An 18648-nucleotide genomic window follows, 5' to 3' on the forward strand; every position below is an offset into this window, starting at 1 on the left:
TATGGCACCCCGTAGCATCGATGACAACGAAAAGGTAGCGCAATCGGTGAAGGAAAACATCGTGAGGAAACCTGCATAAATGTCTAGATTTAGTAGATCTACATAGATGTGAATCCACCACCCGGCATCCCACAGTGGACCAGCGTGGTGGGAAACGGTTTAACCTTAGGAAGGGAGAAAATGAAAAAAAACTTAGGGAGGGAACAAATACCTATTGCCGTTCCATATGTCACTGGAACGTTTTCATTGCTCGTGAGTGTATAAACCATGGGGTCAGGTGCAGGTACTTCATCCACACAGATAAAAGAATAGTGGATGCATCAATGCACCTCTACCTACCCCACGGCGTACCGCGTAAGGTATAAGTAGTGTACCGTACAAGGCATAAGTGCGTATGCGTCTTTTTATGAATCGCCTACCCGTGTAACAAGTTTACTTGATCAGTGAAAGGCAATCGAACTAATCAAGCAAAGATATGGATATCGCCGCGTTCAGTACTTACAATGTTTATTACTTCGTATTCCACAGTCCACATATCAAGGTGTTCCATGTGTTAAATTATTATCAAAAACAGTGACCGCTTCAACAATAAATAGCAAACAAAATGTTAATGTAAAATACGAGTTTTAGCTGCTTTACATTTTGTTGTTATGGTGATAGATCTATAAAAAAATGTTTTTGTAAACTTCATGATAATAAGTTTAACGATGTTGTTTCCACGATTGCGTCTAGTGACGTCCAAAGGGACTTTGAGTGTGATTAAAAGACAAAACAGTTTGTGGACTGCTGGAAACGTGGTGAAGTCACCGGCCAAAGATATCTTGGTCCCGGATGTCACCCTGCATGAATACGTTTGGAAGAACTTGGATAAGTGGCCGACTAAAACTGCCATCGTAAGTATACCACACTAGGTATCATTACTAACATAAATAAGACCTCTGTTTTGTTTTAATTTTAACACTGTGATTCTGTGTTAAATTACTTAAATGTACATCTAAAAGCATTTATAATATGCAGTTTTAGGTAGGTGAGTATACTCAGAAGTTCAATGAGAGTTCATAACTATAACAAACAGGGAAAATATCAACAATACTATAACTTGTATAAAAAAGGAAAAGCTATGATTTTTTAATTGTGCCCCTATGTTACTAAGGCAGTAATATATATTTGGAGCCGACTGTACCTACTGGCTTATCGTAGCAGTTATAAAATGAATTACGATGCGGTATTAGATAGAAACACACAATTTAAAGATAAGATTTCGGCCAGAATGTCAATTGTCTTACCCTAACAATGTACCTAACAAATGTGGATAGGCTAATGATGCTGTCAGATTAGGAGATTAGAGATAAGTTTTATAACAAAGTTGACACGATCATTAAGTTTTCACACTTATAAATAAAACTAACTTTTTGTTCCTTGGAACTCGCCAAAAAAACGGAAAACTGGTTTAATACCAAAAGCGAAGGAAGATACTGTAACTATTTATAATTTGATAAATTTATATACTTAGTTATCGTAGAAGGATCTCCCAAGCATCGTGGGCTACGTTTTTACTGAGCCGGTTTATCCTGAATAATAATAAAAATAGGAATATTTAATGCAAAACTGGAATAGGCGCAATCTAAACATGCAATATAATTATTATGTAAGTTCCAATAGTTATCAAGGCGATTGTCTCCAGCTCCTGCTCATTTGTCTTGTCAAGAGTCTAAACAACCTTGACATCAGGATGTGACCGCAATAAATGTAGATAGCGACCATAGTCTTCTATATTATATTAATATTAAGTATGGTAGCGACTAAGTTGTGTCTAAACTTAGATTTCTGCGTAGCTAAAAATACACAGTCTGTGACTGTGATCTTTAGAATTATTCTATTCTTGGGTATCGTGCCTGCACCTGGCTCTCTCGAATGGAACCTTTGTGCAAATATCCTTAATTCCTTCGTAAGCTTGGACAAATATATATTCCCACCATGCTTATCCACTGTAGGTTGGAGGGTTCATAATAAATACTACTAAACAATACAATATTCCCCAATTGCAGGTATGCGGGGTGACAGACCGGAGCTACACTTACGAGCAAGTGTACTATCACTCCCGTAATTTTGCCGCGCATTTGCGGAAATCCTTCAAAATCAAAGATGGCGACTGCATTGCCGTCATGTTGCCCAACCTGCCTGAATACCCAGCTGTTGTGTTTGGTATAATGGCAGCTGGAGGCCTCGCCACAACCATCAACCCTGGGTATACTGCACGTAAGTTTGGCCATGTGAACTGGAATGTTGGATATTAGGTCATGATAGGTTGTGGTATTCAGGATTCTTCCTCCTAAATTGAGGCCAGTCAGGTTAGCTTTAGTCGCAGAATGCCCAAGTCTTTGCCGTACATATGTATACAAGGTACAGATGGTAATACATGTTACTTTAGGAGGCTTCTTTCGTTAAGGTTAGTAAATTCAGAAATTGAATAGTTAGTAATAAGTACTTATAGGTATTTTTTTATTGATTATTCTTATACTATAGTACTTAAATTAAATAATACCAATGTCAATTATGTAAGCATAATTTATTAGTTTCTATAAATAGATGAAGCCCATTGTTGTTATAATCGATATGATAAGTGCCTGTACTTAAGGGTCGGCAATAGGCAATCGAGGGTTGGCATTGTCATAGAATTATGTAGTAAATGATGCTCTACAGCCTTGAAAAAAATCACACAGGTAGCCGAAGAGTCTAGCTAGGTGCTGAATCATTCGAATTTAAGTAAATGCTTATGGATAACTGTAAATTAATTACGAAAAACCAGTAAATCACACTCCCGTATTGTAACAACTGTGTCGTAATTATCAAGAATTTTCATATGATTCTTATCAAATTATAAAGATAAATGCTTGGACTAGGCGCTAAATACCTTGTTTTTTAATAAACACACACCTATTTTGTGTAAATTAATCCCAAACTTGAGCAATTTTTTTCCCTCAAATCTTCAAACAAATATCTATGGCGGCTTTCTGTGTTATAAAATCATAAACACAAGCGACGTTTGACTCAGTCCACAGAGTACATTAATTATTCTGAGAATAGAGCTATCAGTCACACGATGATATCAGCGCCAGCAGTAGATGTGCCCAGGAACTAAATTTCATATATGTATATATAGCACTAATGGTAATACATAGGTATTTTGATTTATTTCTAGCTATTTGTATCTATTAAATACCTACGTGAATAAAATAACGGGGATAAATTAATACATCAGGATAAGGTTTTCGACATTTATTTCTTTTTTTATAATACTCCACACATAACATTCCACCAATAGCATTGGTCCATTTTCTGAATCTTCCAGCATCCATATCAGGATTGGGGAACCTATGTAAGGTACTGGTGGTTTCACCTGCAATACAAACATTTATATTTAACCAGCATGACGGAGAGCCGTGGTGGCGTAATGGATACGGCCTCGTCCTCTCAATCGAGAGGCTGTGGGTTAAAATCCTGGCCTGTACCAATGATATGGAGTTCATAGTTTAATGCCGCGCGGGATACTGGTTTCTACTCTTGGTTTCGCTTGAGCGTCGATGAACTACGAACGCGATCCATTACGGTATCGCCGAGTTGCTATGAATACGGTATCAGGTCCATTCTTTTGGCAACCGAGTTGTACATAGCTTGATAAGCCGCCACTAAGCACCAATCCTTCAGCTAGATTACATCAAACTTAATTTTACGACGGTAGACACAACACTCGTCCAAAGTCGGAACATTAATTAGTGAATATAGGTACTTACGTTTTTCATTCTGGTCACAACCAGGAATAAAACACTTATGTTTCGACGCCATAGTACAAAATCCAAATCAAAAGGCAAATCAAGGTCAATTATAGTACTCGCAAAGGTCAGAAGGTGAGGAGGCAAATCAGAGTCCACGAAAAAGCTAGAGTTGTCGATAAAATCACAAAAATCCGAAAAAGTTATTTGTATTATGGCGGCCGTAATAACAAATAACGTTCCGTATTATGCACACATTGCGTGAATGACATATACACACTGAAATATTTTGTAGTATGCAAATTCTATATTTTTTAAACATATTGATGTCAGTATTAGTAATATAAATATATATGTAATGTTTTATTTTATTAAATTTTCGTGAATGACTAGATACTCAAATATTTAATAACTATTATAGCAGTTGAATTTGACGTAATATTTTGACTGTAAAGAAACGTACCATTGCCGGAGTTTTAATAATTACCAGTATTAAAAATAAATAATAGTAAAATAATGTTGCCAGATATTATTTGGACTCAATTATCATTATTATAATTCTCATTACAGCGCCATCTATAGATGTGCCCACAAACAAAAAATTAGAGCTTGAAAAATAAGAGTGACATTTTGTATTAGCTGAAAAGCCCATGACTCAGTCGGCCGGTGGCCTCCAAAGAAGGGTCACGTCGGTTTAGGCGGCACTGACAGCTCGCGATCTAATTGTGTACAGACACAAAATCACTGCACATTGGTTGTCATTGCACTTTTTCAACTTTTATGACACCAACATAATTTGATTTGAAATTGAGGAAGCATAATTCTTATACTATATTCAATAAATTAAATGATAATGTTTTTTATTAGTTAAGTCCATGGTACTTCTTGATTAAATTATAATTATTAATGCCTAACTAAAACTCACTAATATAAAATTAAAATTAAACTAAAAAGAAGATGCTGGCCAGATCGCTGCCACTGTCGGGTAGGGTACCCAAGACGCTGGCCGCGTTACCCCGCTATATAGCGATGCTTAGCCTTTGTGATAGGTAAGTGCCAGCCCTAGGGTCCCTTGAGACTTCTATTAGTCTGCTGCTGATGTCTTTAAAAAGCTGACGTGCCTCCCCACGGCCCTGGGATAAGCAGCAGGAATATAGTGAATGGATCTAAGTGATGACAATACGTAGGAAGATTAGGTTAGGATTCAAAAACACAGTCTCATGGTGCTGGTTGAGGCATGGTATCGTGAGGATCTGATGAGGGCAGTAACACGGACGTGACTGAATTTTATTTCAAAGATTTAATAGCTAAAAGCATCGAGTTTGGGCGCGGTGGTAGCTCAGTCGGGTAAGCGCCCGCTTCTCACGCAAGAGATGCGGGTTCGAATCACGGCGCTGACATGTACCAATGAGTTCTTTTAACTTAAGTACAATGTATACCATCGCTCTAACGGTGAAGGAAAACATCGTGAGGAAACCTGCATATCTAGATTTAGCACATCTAGATATGTGAACCCACCAACCCGCAGTGGACCAGCGTGGTGGGAAATGGTTCAAGCTTAGGAAGGCAGTTTAGACCTTGGGGATATGCACAAAGGTTCCACTCGAGAGAGCCAGGTGCAGGTATTTACACCCCCACAGAGAATAGAATAGAATCGAGTTTGGGCTATTAAGTATGTTTTTCAAAGAGAGAGAGAAAGATATTTTAGGTTTCCTCTGGATTAGTTAGGTTTACTGGGTTTACTAAATTCATTCGTAACGTAAAATTGTCAATGACGGAATTTCTTCTTTAGACAGTAGCCACTAATAAAAACAACGATATATGGCGTGATTTGCAAAAGTACCTATCTAGTCAACCTGCCACGGGGTGACTTCGGTGGGTAACTCAGAATAATACTAATTATATGTTATTGCATCAATAATAAAAAAAATCAAGAAAATATTCAAAGTTTCCGTCCTCGCTTTTCACGCACACAAATCACAAACTCATGCCTTGTTGTAGGAGCAGGGTCTACCCTGGTGCATTTCCATGACCACTTTTCATTAGCGTCTCACCGGTTTCGATGCTCAGCGGAATAGCACCATTAACCATTATTATTCTGAGATATCATCACTTCTTATTCTGAGTTACCCAACATAAAATCACGCCATCTATTGAAATCATTTTTTAAATTAGGATTTGTGGTGGTGTGGTCCCCAAATTTAAGGGTAAAAGCCAAATAATTATATTTAAAAAAAAAAAAAAAAAAAAAAAACACGCACTCACGCCTTGTACTAATGTACTCCCTTGCGGGGTAGGCAGAGGTGCATTGCTGCACCCACTTTTCGCCAGTGTGTTATGTTAGTCCCAATGTAATAGGGGGCGGGCCTATTGCCATTTTACGGGCACATCCAAGACCTGAGAACAAATATCTGTGTTTAAACAAATATCTGCCCCAGCCGGGAATCGAACCCGGGACCATCGGCTCAGTAGTCAGGGTCACTAACCACTACGCCATTCGGCGACATAATTATATTTTAACCTTTTTTTATACCTATTATATTAAAAGACCTATTCAACGATACCCTACCTACACCATCAAAATAACCGGAAAAAATATCAGCCCCAATTTACTTGTATGGGAGAGGGAGTACCCCAATTTTTTTTGGGTACTCCTCATATCTATGCGAAATATCAGCTTGATATCTTTACCCGTTTCTGAGAAAAAGGGCAGTGACAGACAGTCAGTCAGACAGACGGAGAACAAAGAGATCTTATAACGGTTGCTTTTTTCCTTTTGAGGTACGAAACTCTAAAAATATGAAAAAATATTATTCTGCCACCTAAAAATACATACATACATACAATCAAAAAACATTACTCCCCTCCTTCAGCAGTCGGGTTAAAACAAGTGAGACTGATTCTGAACTTTTGTTCTACGAGTTTTAAAAATTAACCAAAAAAAACTTTATCATAGAAACTTTGTTGACACGTGACTTTTTACCATGGAAAACGTTTTTTTTTTTTGCGTTTTTGCAAAACTCGTAGAACTAAAGTTGTTCAGAATGACCCCTTGAGTCATCCCCTTTCGGCTTAGTATACCCTTAGTATAACTTATTATCTACACTTTAATACCTGTAGTTACCTTTCTACAAGTAAATACCACATTTGTTTAGAAATCTAATCGGGTTCCGAGTATGGAGAAAAGTGGCACCCCTATTAATTTCTACTCTTTCCTGGTGCCTACCAGTGTAAGTAAGAATTATACTTACTTACCCTAAAATCACCCAAAATGTACTTGAACATAATTGTCAATAAAGTTGGCGAGTAAAAGTTTATCGACCCACTGTGCAAACTAACATGTGTGCGTGTCACTGCGTGTGCTGTGTGAAGAGCATTGAAAACCCAAAATTGGCGCGGCACGTCACCCTGTACGGGCCCTTAAACGTCCTACGTTATGTAACTAATTACATCATCATCATCGTTGTAAATGCTTCTACGTATACCAAGTAATCCGAGAGGACAGTGTTATCAATCACCGACAACACTATTGTCCCATTGTCTTTGGTTTAATGATGTTAATGAATCTTCAATCAGGTGATTAAGTTTCAAAGAACTTGTTGATATATTCTACTCACAATATTTGAACTTTATGATGCTAGTCCTAAAAGTGACATAATTATGTCCTTAGATTGGGTTAGCTTAGGGACACCACGGAATCCTAAGTCTAGATCTAGTGTATTTATCACCGAAATTCTGAGCGACACGCTAAGAAGATATACATATAAGTTTTTTGTAATTTTTGTCCATGTTTTTGTGTACAAATAAAGAATATCTATTCTATTCTATTCTATTCTATATATGTATAGGCATATTATGATGATAAACTAACAAACTTATTCCAGATGAAGTCCAAAGGCAGCTGACACTTTCGGAAGCCAAACTAGTCATAACTACACCAGAAATAGCACCCGTAATGAAAGAAGCTCTCAAGATTATCCAGAAAGACCTACCAATGATCACAGTGACGGGTCCTAAGATAGACAAAGCAGCGAGTTTTGAAGAACTAATGAATAGTAAAGATGTAGATAAGGATATACTGAAGGAAGTGAGAAGGGTAGCTAGTGATGTGTGTCTGCTGCCGTGCTCTAGTGGAACCACTGGTCTGCCGAAAGGAGTGGAGCTTACTCATAGGAATATTGTCGCCAATTGCGAACAGCAAAACACGGAGTTACGGCATTATGAGTTTACAACACGTAAGATTTTTTACCTTTTCGTATACTAGGTACACCTAAGTATCACTGCTACTTTTATTTCATTTTTCACCACTTTAAATGATTCTTTTAGCTTCTCTTTCAATACATCTATCTTTTATGGAGAATCGATAAACATCGATTCATTGAAGAAAAATATACGAAAGTCTGTACCTGAAGATTGATTTATTATGTTCATGCTGTCTAAGCTCTTCTTAAAACAGCATACAATAAGACCTTTTCCTTCCAGGCTCCCACCAAGACTCGGTGGTGATAGTGCTGCCGATGTTCCACATGTTCGCTCTGTCGGTGGCGATGGTGCACAAGTTCTCTGCAGGTCTGCGGCTCGTGTCTCTGCCCAGCTTCCAGCCACAGACGTTCCTGGACGCCATGGTCAAGTACCGCGTCAGCCTCATGTATACCGCTCCGCCTTTAGGTGAGTTGAGGCACAGCCCAGAATGTTCTGATCCAAATCCCAGTAGACAGCATTTACTGCATTAAAAAACTCTTCGTCAACCGCCCCATTCAGTCAAAAATTAAATCGCAGTATCAAGGTTTTCTTAGTTATTATCAAATATTTTGGCACATATTACCGTTACCAATTCGTAGTTGCATGTACTGTTAGCTACCTAAGCACGAATCTTTCCAAGGCACAATATAACTACAACAGTGACTGATTTCCCGGCAAACAAGCAGTTAACTGCCACTTTCAGTAGCTTTCATAAATTTCGATGAATAGTACATGCATCAACCTTCCATCCTGACTTCTCTTTCAGCCCTATTCCTGGGATCTCACCCCGCCGTGTCGAGCAAGCACTTCGAGCATCTCAACACGATCCTGTGCGGCGCCGCGCCTCTCCCGGGCGCTGACGTCGACAACGTGTTCAGAAAAGCCGGGGTAAGATATTTATTATGATAACATGAATATGTACAATGTATGCAGAATAAATCGGTATATACGTCATATAACTCTTTGTCTCTAGAAACCGAAACTGGTACGGCTTTCCTGATCCTACTTCTTCTTGGTCAACAGAGAGTAGAGATATCATTCGGATTTAAAGACCTATTTTAAGCCTTATTTCTCTAATGGCCAGCCTTGTTCCTGAACGTGCATGTTAAGAACAGAGTATTGTGGTGGTCATTGCCAAACGCTGCTTACAAAGCCCGCTTTATGAATAACGATTATAATGCCGATTTCAGAGATAAATACCCTGGTAAATATCCCTACAACACCTCCCCCTGTCCCCAGAAAGAGCTGGACTTCCTCCAGGGCTACGGCCTCACGGAGACGTCTCCTCTGGCCACGGTGAGCCCCCCCGGGTGTCGGGACCGCGCCTCCGCCGGCGTGGCCATACCCAGTGTTGAACTGCGGGTGGTGGACGCGGAGCTACGGAACTTGGGACCTGATGAGGTACGACACTACGAATGGAAAAACATTATGTTTATTTATTTATTTATTTATAGACACTTTATTGTATACACAAAACAAAGACAAAAACATGAAGACAGAAAAAGTAAGAAGTACACAAAGGCGGGCTTATTGCCAAGAAGCAATTTCTTATTGTTATAACGTAAATCTTACTAGTGCACTGGCTCGCTCCCAAACTAGGGTGGCCTGTGTGTCAGGATAGATAATATTTCTTGTCACATTTGGATATCCATCCATAGTATAGTACTCCATAGCATAGTCATACGACCGGTGCTGATACGTGAACACCACTATATGGATTCAGTATTTACAAGGATTCCAGAAATACCATAGCCTTTGAGGCGTTTCCGCCAGTGCTATTGATAAGTCGACACCTAGATATCGAATTCAGTAGTAGGTGTACATCATAATTATTATGGTTCTAATCCATAACAAGAGATGACAAAGGTTAATCGTTATGAATTATCATGATTGAATCATTTTGCGTGTTTTTAACCACAGAAGTGACTATTTGAAATAACATTATGTAGCATGTTTTAGTCATTAACCTTTCATTAGTCATGCTTACATCATCCAAGTTCGGATTCATTATTGCCGAAGTCCTGTACCTACTACCTATGTAGTCATAAAGAAAATACCTACATAAAAGTACTTTATCTAGACACGCGGTAGCATGTCAAGCCAAGTTAAATTTTACCAAATAGGTACTTACCTAAATTATTTCCTGAAATTCTCAGGAAGGAGAGCTTCTAATAAGGGGTCCGAACATAATGAAGGGTTACAAGGACAACCCAGAGGCTAACAAGGAGGCTTTCGTGGAGGGAGGCTGGTTCCGCAGCGGCGACCTCGCCCGGATCAGCGACACTGGCGCCCTCTACATCTGCGACCGACTCAAGGAACTTATCAAGGTACTTAGGTACTTACCTACTTACTAAGCTGGCATTTCTTCACAGCTACACGGTGTTAGAAAAATATAAATAGTATGCCGAATAGGGGGTCATTCTAAACAACTTTTGTTCTACACCTTTTGTAAATTCGTGAACACAGAGATTGCCTATCCGTAGAGTTTTTTCGTTGTTTCATGAATTTCCAAACATTGTAGAACAAAATTTAATAAATTATTAGTTACTTATGGCTTACTTTTATTAATTTAATCCCGGAATTCTCAAGAAGATCATTTAAAAGCTTATACGCGAGCTTCGAGTAAACACCAAATTAAGTTTCATTTCATACAATTTAATATTATAGGTACGAATATGTTATCCTTATCAATACAATTTACATTCTGTCGTAAAAGCGGTTGCTAAAACCGAAATGATGTTTTGATCTTTTTATTGGGATCAATATTCTGGCGACCTTCAGATTATAGTAAACAAACCATTAACCTCTTCAGTTAAAGATAAAACGTTCCAAAACAACCACGTTTTTGGAATTATGCTAACTTTGTTTCTAGATACTTTTAGAAGGTTTATTTTGGATCCTGCTTATAATTTTGTGTAGTCATTTAGGTAACTGTAATATCTAATGACGACCGAATGGCGTAGTGGTTAGTGACCTGACTACTTAGCCGATGGTCCCGGCTGGGGCAGATATTTGTTTAAACACAGATATTTGTTCTCGGGTCTTGGATGTGCCCGTAAAATGGCAATAGGCCCGCCCCCTATTACATTGGGACTAACATAACACTCTGGCGAAAAGTGGGTGCAGCAATGCACCTCTGCCTACCCCGCAAGGGAGTACATTAGTACAAGGCGTGAGTGCGTGTTTTTTTTTTTTTTTTTAATATCTAATACAGATAAATAATCGCTATTTGATAATGTTAATTATCAAAGTAATAAATATCATACCGAGTCGATAAAAATACCAATCAGGAAATTTAAATCTACGGTATTTTAGGTATCAATCATACACCTAACTTCTTCTACTTTATACATATACTATAGATACTTTATCCTGTAAAAAAAATCTTTGACTGAAAATAAATACCGAATGAATGATAGAATATTTCATTTTGGTAAGGTTAATAGCATTAACGATCCCTTCCTTCAATGGAAGAAGACCCGTGCCCCCGCAGACGTGATGGGTCGGATGAATAGCATCCATGATAAATATTTACTCAGGATAACCCTCCAACCCATAATATTTACAGATATACCTACATAATCCAGTAAACTAAAGTACAATTCTTCCAGGTGAAAGGTTTCCAAGTCCCGCCTGCAGAGCTGGAAGCAGCCCTGAAGGAGCACCCCGGGGTCCTCGACGCGGCAGTGGTCGGCATACCTGATGATGAGACCGGAGAGAGACCCAAAGCCTTCATCATCAGACAAGGGAACACGACCACCAAAGATATCCTGGACTTCGTGAATGCAAGACTCGCCAAGTATAAGAGGATTAAGGATTTAGTGTTCGTTGATTCTATACCGAAGAATCCTTCGGGCAAAATTCTTAGGAGGGTAATTAAGGAGAAGTATTGTTGATGTTTATTTTTAATAAATAAAATAGTGTCTGTATGATTAATCCTAGTCTAGTTATAGTCTTTATCACCGACACCCGAGTCATCCGACACAATAAAAACTAACATTAATTTACTATTACATACCGAACTAACATATTTTTTTCTCAATAAAACACTCGTTCTCCTTAGGGACCGGAGGCTGATGACCGCAATCAGCTAATCCAAAGATCCGGGTTCGAATCCTGTCCGGTACAAGTTTTATTATCGCGACCAACAAAGACCGAGGGAATCCCAACCCACGAAAGAATTCCGTTTTAGTATCTCTCGTTTGTATACATTATAATCATCACAAACTTATATGGAGTGTTGTCAATAGCTTTTTATGAAAGTAAGTATACTTTTTATTGGGTAAGTTGTTTTAATTGAACTTGATTCCATCCAGTTTGGGTTTTAAGCCTCCATAAAGGTGTCGTCAAATTCGTGTCGACTTATAACTTACAGACTTATAGGTCATCAACGTATGGCATCGCGGTTAACTGTTAATATAACTAACTACCCATTATAGTTAAACCGGTACACATTACCTACTTACTTCAGTTATAAAATACCAGTTACCAATTAAATTCAAGTACAAACTTCTGATATTTTTTTCTTATGTGATGGTGCTGGACATATATATAATATATACATGTACGGTGTCCTGCGCCTAAAAGTATACAGGCGGAGTTTTTAAAATAGCGATCTCAAGCTCACATGCTGCTCAAGCACATCCACATAAACACCACTGCTACACACATCACACACAACACGTCCCCGGATTTATAACAGATGTAGCTGGTCCCTTCATCATCAGGGATCGCTATTTTAAAAACTCCGCCTGTATACTTTTAGGCGCAGGCCACCGTACTAACAATAATATATTTTTAATTTTTTTCATATTTAATTTAAAAGTTTAATTTTCAATATTGCTATCCAAAGGCTTTTTTTACATAGTGTGCGTGTCAGAGAATCCACAAATACAAGGAAGCTATATGTAATAAACAAATCAATTTCGCAATGAATATTTAATCAAATGGACAATATCGAAATATTCCAAGAATTCAACTCTAAATATCATAATCTTCAAACCCGCCACACTAGTTGAAGTAAAGACTGGTAGCGCCTTCAATTCTTTCATAACGTAAATAATAAATAACATATAAAAATCTTTATTTATTGGTTACATATACGCAGTAGAACTGGTTATATCCAATTCTCATGCTAAGAGCTTTCTAAATATCAAGAAAATCCCCACATCTGTCTGACTATTAAGGGGACGTTCTTCAGAAATATTATTTAGATAACCGCTTGCAACACATCAATGTTATAGGGTGTGGTAATAAATACTAGGCTTAAACATTATCAAAAAGAACATCTGCAAGGACACTAACAGTAAAATATTTCGAGGTTAATTTAAAAAGACTAACAATATCTCTGGCTTCATCTTATTCTTCTTAAAATGCAATCATTATGGCCACTTGGGCCTAGGAAGTGCTAGTTAGGGAATAGCTATTTTTGTAGAAACATATTCGATGGAACATCCCCTTAAAAGTTAGTTATCGTTTGGTCGAATATTTGGAATGCCTCAAGGCGCCGCGTCGTTTCGGCTCACGGATCTTCCAAATCTATACATTTGCAATAAAATGAACCGTTTGTTCGTGTTTACATCCGACGTGATTCACTCGCCGGACCCATGATCATACATTCCGCTCCGGACGACCTTCGCAAGGCCGCCCGCACACATGCGATCAGTAGGGCCACTATTGCAAAAACCAAGTTTTGCAGTACTGCTGTACCTACTAACAACAATCTTGTTGCATTTAACGTATCGAGTGCATGAAAGCTCTCCGAAACTTTGTATTGATTAAGCGACCTAAGTTGAGAATATATGGTTTGTAGAGCTACAAAATTCGTAGTTGTAGGCACTGAAACTGAAAGCCTACTTATAGGTAGCTAAATAAAATAAGAAAACATTCACATAGAGTTTTAAGTTACATTTATGCGAGTTAATAAAAACTTCGCAAAAACCGTGAAACTGTACCTAAGTTAGAGTTTTAGACATTAGCTAACAAATGAGCATTCAGTCTTTTAAACTGAAACCAATCAACGAATTCATCAAAAACTCAAAGTACCAAACCACATGTCCCAAAAATCACGTGTGCACAGCGGGCCTAACACTTCACATCCGCAAACAAATTAATTCAGGAATGTGCCCGATCGGCGCCGCTGTCTTGTTGTGTTTTTACGTCAGTAAAGTTTGGACGCGCGTCTGCCGCCGGCCTAAGCTCGATAAAAACTAAATACGCGATAAGCTCGCCACCAGTCCAATGCCAGTGTTCGTTAGTATCAGATCTGTTGAAAGCCTTGACATAGGGTCGCTATACCTACCTACAACAGTTTAATAAGCTCTGCGATCGCCAGTCGAATAGTTTCGTTCGATAGAGACTGTATTGTATTTGATTTTATTGTACGTTTAGTTACAATGATGCTGAAAGTAGTTTGTCTGTTTGTTGTGATCGGTGCGGCCTCTGCGGCCACCTGGCTAGCCAAGTTGCCGGCGAAACCTGCTGAATTAGGTAAGTTCTAAATACTATTTTGTTCTGTAAATAACTAGTGCTTGTCATTGTGTAATAATAAGTAGAAAAGTGCCTTGAAAAGTATTTAATCACATCCTGGTTGGGTACTCTTAGCAAAGTTTACAAAATCTTTACCTATCTACTATTCGTCTAGTTCTTTATCAAAAGACCTATTCATTAAGTATATACCTACTTAGTTATATTCATCATGAGACAAGATGTATCCCATAAAGTTCTACACATTCGATACAGTAAAGTTTCAGTCAGTATAACGAACCAAAACTTGATGTGGATTTAATACTTACTTATTTGATAAAACCGAATATATTATCAAACCTAAATTAATCAGAAATATCCACAAGAACAATCCAAGCATGATATTGCAGTGATTGTAAAAGATGGAAATGATTTATAACTGAAAAAAAAGTTTACAATTGAATCGAAACGTTTGTTTATAAAATCCAAATGCAAAATACGCATTCTTACATCAAGTTTCAGGAAAGACGATAGCCTAGTGTATCATTCACTTTGTTGTAGTAACTAATTGAGTGGCCTACCTACCATCTAGTACAAACATTTTGTTGTAAATGAAAATTCATACATTAGTAGAAATAAGGCGCACTTTTTATCTATTACCTATCATCTTTTATGACTTTTGAAAAAACACCTCCCTTTTTACAAGTGCCTAATAACATGTGCTTAAATATCGTTTCAACGACGCCATCCAAGTCGTTGGAAGCAGGATACACGCTCGTAGCATAAAAACATCCGTAAAAATTAGTTTTATTTCCACAAGATAAGCCGAAAACTCGTTTAGAGCGAGGAGAAAAAAACATATTTTTTTCGAAGAATTGTTTATCCAAGGTTCGATGTTTACACTCGTACAAACAAGGTTGCATTGAAAAGAGTATGATTGAATTAACCTCCGAGTGCCGGAAGGGTTTATCGTGTTCCCTGAATGACCCTTGATTATGAGGCCTCAAAAGATCGCTTGACGACAGCAAAGCTTTATTAAATTAAATATAATACACTGGCCTGAAATAATAAGCACGACAGTTTAAAAGCTTTGTTAAATTTCATTTTAATTATTTAATTAAATAAGCAAGGTATATTTCTGACTTTTTTGTCAGTTGAAACTTAGTGACTACGTATTTTGGCCGCCTCAGTCTGGGCTCGTGTGGTTATGCTAATGCAAACGTGATTATTAAAACGTGTCTAAATAGTCACCTACTTTAGATCCTGCAGCCTGCTTATATAATTTTCGTAGAACCTACTTCTATTCCAAATTGAAATACCAATAAATCTTTCGAACTTATTACACTTACATAGAACCTACATTATATCATGTAGATGTCACTTAGGTACTTTTTATCGGCACAACTTCAAGTTTAGATAAATAGATATACCTATGTAACAACATCATTATCGTCCACTGCTGGAAATAGTATCTCCGAAGGAGCGAATGTTCTGAAATTCATAGCTAACAGTATTTTATCTCTCTTTCCAGCTCACGTGCCCGGGTGTTACGTGAAAGAGATAAACGACGTGATTCCATTCAACACAGAAGTCACTCCTCTGGGAAGATGCGAGAGGATTGGCTGTGGACGGAAGTACATCAACTATGCTTCGTAAGTACCTATTTATTATTTAAAACTCTTCATATTATTACATAAATGGCTAAAGTGACAGCCAGTCATTTCAACGCAGCAGGCAATCTTCTTTGCTTGTTGGTGACAATAGCGTTACAATTCGATTAGTGTTAGTCAACGTGGTGAAAAAATTGATCTTCAAATACATAGGATTCCATCATATACAGCAATCTCTAGCATAGGCCTCTCCCAGGGATCCCCACAACAATCTCTTCTCTACTTTCCAAAAAGCGAAATTGCTACTTTTATGAAGTCTATAATAAATTATGTTGCTCTTTTCAGATGTGGAAAAGTGCAAGTAGATGCTCCATGCTACCTCGGCCCAGAAAACCTGAACCTTGCCTACCCACACTGCTGTCCCACCATTAAGTGCGAGCATGACAACTTCATAAGCGGAAGCTTAATCATTTAGATTCTAATTTCAAAAGCGCCAGGATTAATTTATTGAGCAATGTTGCCGAGTATGAATGAAACGGATACAATTTTTTGGATTGAAGCCACGTGGTTTGCAGGCTGTTGGTTTCTCAACTGAAATAGTCAAGTTAAGCACATGTTATGTATGACATGCAGCGCTCTGAATGGCTGATATTTCACTAAGCAAGACTTAGATGCATGCTTAGGTAAATTTATAGGAATGAATAACTGAGAGTAAGTTTATCATTTTTAAGGCAGCTTCAAAAAAAGGAGAAGGTTCTCAATTCGTCATGACATGATTTACAATCATGAAAAAAAGATCCCGAGAGCTATTTTTGAACTGCAATGGTAATTTCGGAAAACCTGCACTGCTTTATACGAATATGAGTTATGACTTGAAAGGGAATGTAATTTTCGCATGTTTTAGCAAATATGCGACTGTTTTTGAATGGAAAAAGAAAATTATGTATGATTTTACTAATTGATAAACACTTGACTGATGTGATGAATGAGTGATTAAATTTGTAAGTAAGATCTAACTTAGTTCCTATAAGAATCTCTTAAAGTTACAAGTGAGATTGTTTCAGAACTTAGTTTTAAGTGAAAAAACCTATTAGAATAGAAGTTTGTTAATGTTATTGAAATTTGTATAGAAAAGTGTATTAATTTATTAGAAGTTTATGCACAAGAAGCTCTTGCCACCAAATTGTTAATTTAATTTATTAAAAGTGATTTAAAATTTAGTCTGTGTGATTTTATTTTGTTAAGTCGATCTAATACTGTTATCTTCTCATCCAGGATTTTATCTGAAACATTGAACTTTGAGGGCAAGGAGATAAATAAGTAATATAAATTCTAGTCTAATCAATAAATAAACAAAGTACGACTGACTTTGTAACAAATTCATTGAAATAGAGTCATAGGTTTTTTTTCCCAAAGCTTGCAATTGTTACTATAACTTTACTATACACGATTCAATAGACTAAATGTAATAAAATAATTATCTTTATTAGTTAAAGATGGTTCATAAGCTATGCGCATAGGAATTACGAATCCCTGGCATGGACTGATATGGCATCCATAGTTAGTGGCCATTACCACAACGCTATTTTACTAGTTTGAATATGGAGAGTCGCACTACATTTGTTGTAAGTATGTATTCATTGTATAAGGTGTTTTTAGTACTTAACAGCATATATTTGGGTTGCTGTTTCAGAAATCCCTGCAATCACACAAAATACACATTATATAATTTAATACATTGCAAATTTTCTTATCTGCAATATAGCTAAATATAACCGTCAGGCGCTTTGACAGTCGATAGACAGGCATAGTTCAATTTTCTTTAATAACTACATCCGACTGCAGGGCAGTGCTGTATCCTTAGCTTGACTAGAACCGACAAGATAATGTGAAAAAATTACAGGTAAGTTAACTTATTATAATATTAAATAGCGGTAGGGTTTGCATGGTGCAGTGCATATGGAAAGCAAAACATTTCACCACATGTTATAAAAAGTCCCGAAATTTATACATATACAAATATATACCTATGTTAAAAAGTAGGTACCTATAAAAACATAAAATAAATAGTTCATGCTTGAGTTTACCAAAAATGTAGTTTGCTACGACAATGCTACGGGTCGTAGCTCGCTGCGTTGAATTCTTTTGTATGAACTATAATAAAAACAAATGAAAGTGCTTTTATGCGAGAAATATCAAATAATGACATCTGAGTCCGCGTTGTTCTATGTGTGAAATCAAATGTAAAATTGAGTTATTAAAACACTATTTGATGTTCAATCTTCCGAGCGTGTCGGTGACAAACCCGAAAACTAAACTAGAATTTATAAAAAAGGTGAATGGAGGTGAAGCTATTAAATTATTTGTCAATTACCCCGTCACCAACTGCCCGGGGTGCGTCGGACGTACCTTCCTCTATTTTATGGTAAGTACAGTTGATACGTCACTCTTATGTACAGTCAGCTGCATAAGTAGCTATACACTTTTGTACCTTGCCAAACATTGACTGTAGGAGTAGGAACTAAATAAAACGTCAATGTTTGAATGAATGAATACGC

The 18648-nt window shown here is 37.4% G+C and overlaps 2 protein-coding genes and 1 long non-coding RNA gene across 3 annotated transcripts; 2 read left to right on the top strand and 1 right to left on the bottom strand.

Annotated features, from left to right (window-relative positions):
• The first annotated feature begins 501 nt into the window (after positions 1-501).
• Positions 502-11951, top strand: LOC105393422 (4-coumarate--CoA ligase 1). The gene is made up of 8 exons (XM_048627368.1): positions 502-893; positions 2049-2259; positions 7658-8008; positions 8256-8441; positions 8782-8903; positions 9255-9416; positions 10172-10342; positions 11627-11951. Exons 1-8 carry the CDS (start codon positions 690-692, stop codon positions 11909-11911), a joined length of 1692 nt encoding a protein of 563 aa, XP_048483325.1. The 5' UTR covers positions 502-689; the 3' UTR covers positions 11912-11951.
• Positions 3258-4467, bottom strand: LOC119694534. The gene is made up of 2 exons (XR_007267310.1): positions 3795-4467; positions 3258-3400 (listed from the first exon to the last, which is right to left on the bottom strand). It is a non-coding gene; the product is annotated as an uncharacterized LOC119694534 (long non-coding RNA).
• Positions 11952-14169: 2218 nt separating the features above from the next.
• LOC105393421 lies at positions 14170-16651 on the top strand. The gene is made up of 3 exons (XM_011565180.3): positions 14170-14504; positions 16012-16132; positions 16436-16651. Exons 1-3 carry the CDS (start codon positions 14411-14413, stop codon positions 16563-16565), a joined length of 345 nt encoding a protein of 114 aa, XP_011563482.3. The 5' UTR covers positions 14170-14410; the 3' UTR covers positions 16566-16651.
• The last annotated feature ends 1997 nt before the right edge of the window (positions 16652-18648 follow it).

The sequence above is a fragment of the Plutella xylostella genome, chromosome 18 (assembly GCF_932276165.1).
Source record: "Plutella xylostella chromosome 18, ilPluXylo3.1, whole genome shotgun sequence".
Taxonomy (NCBI): Eukaryota; Metazoa; Arthropoda; class Insecta; order Lepidoptera; family Plutellidae; genus Plutella; species Plutella xylostella.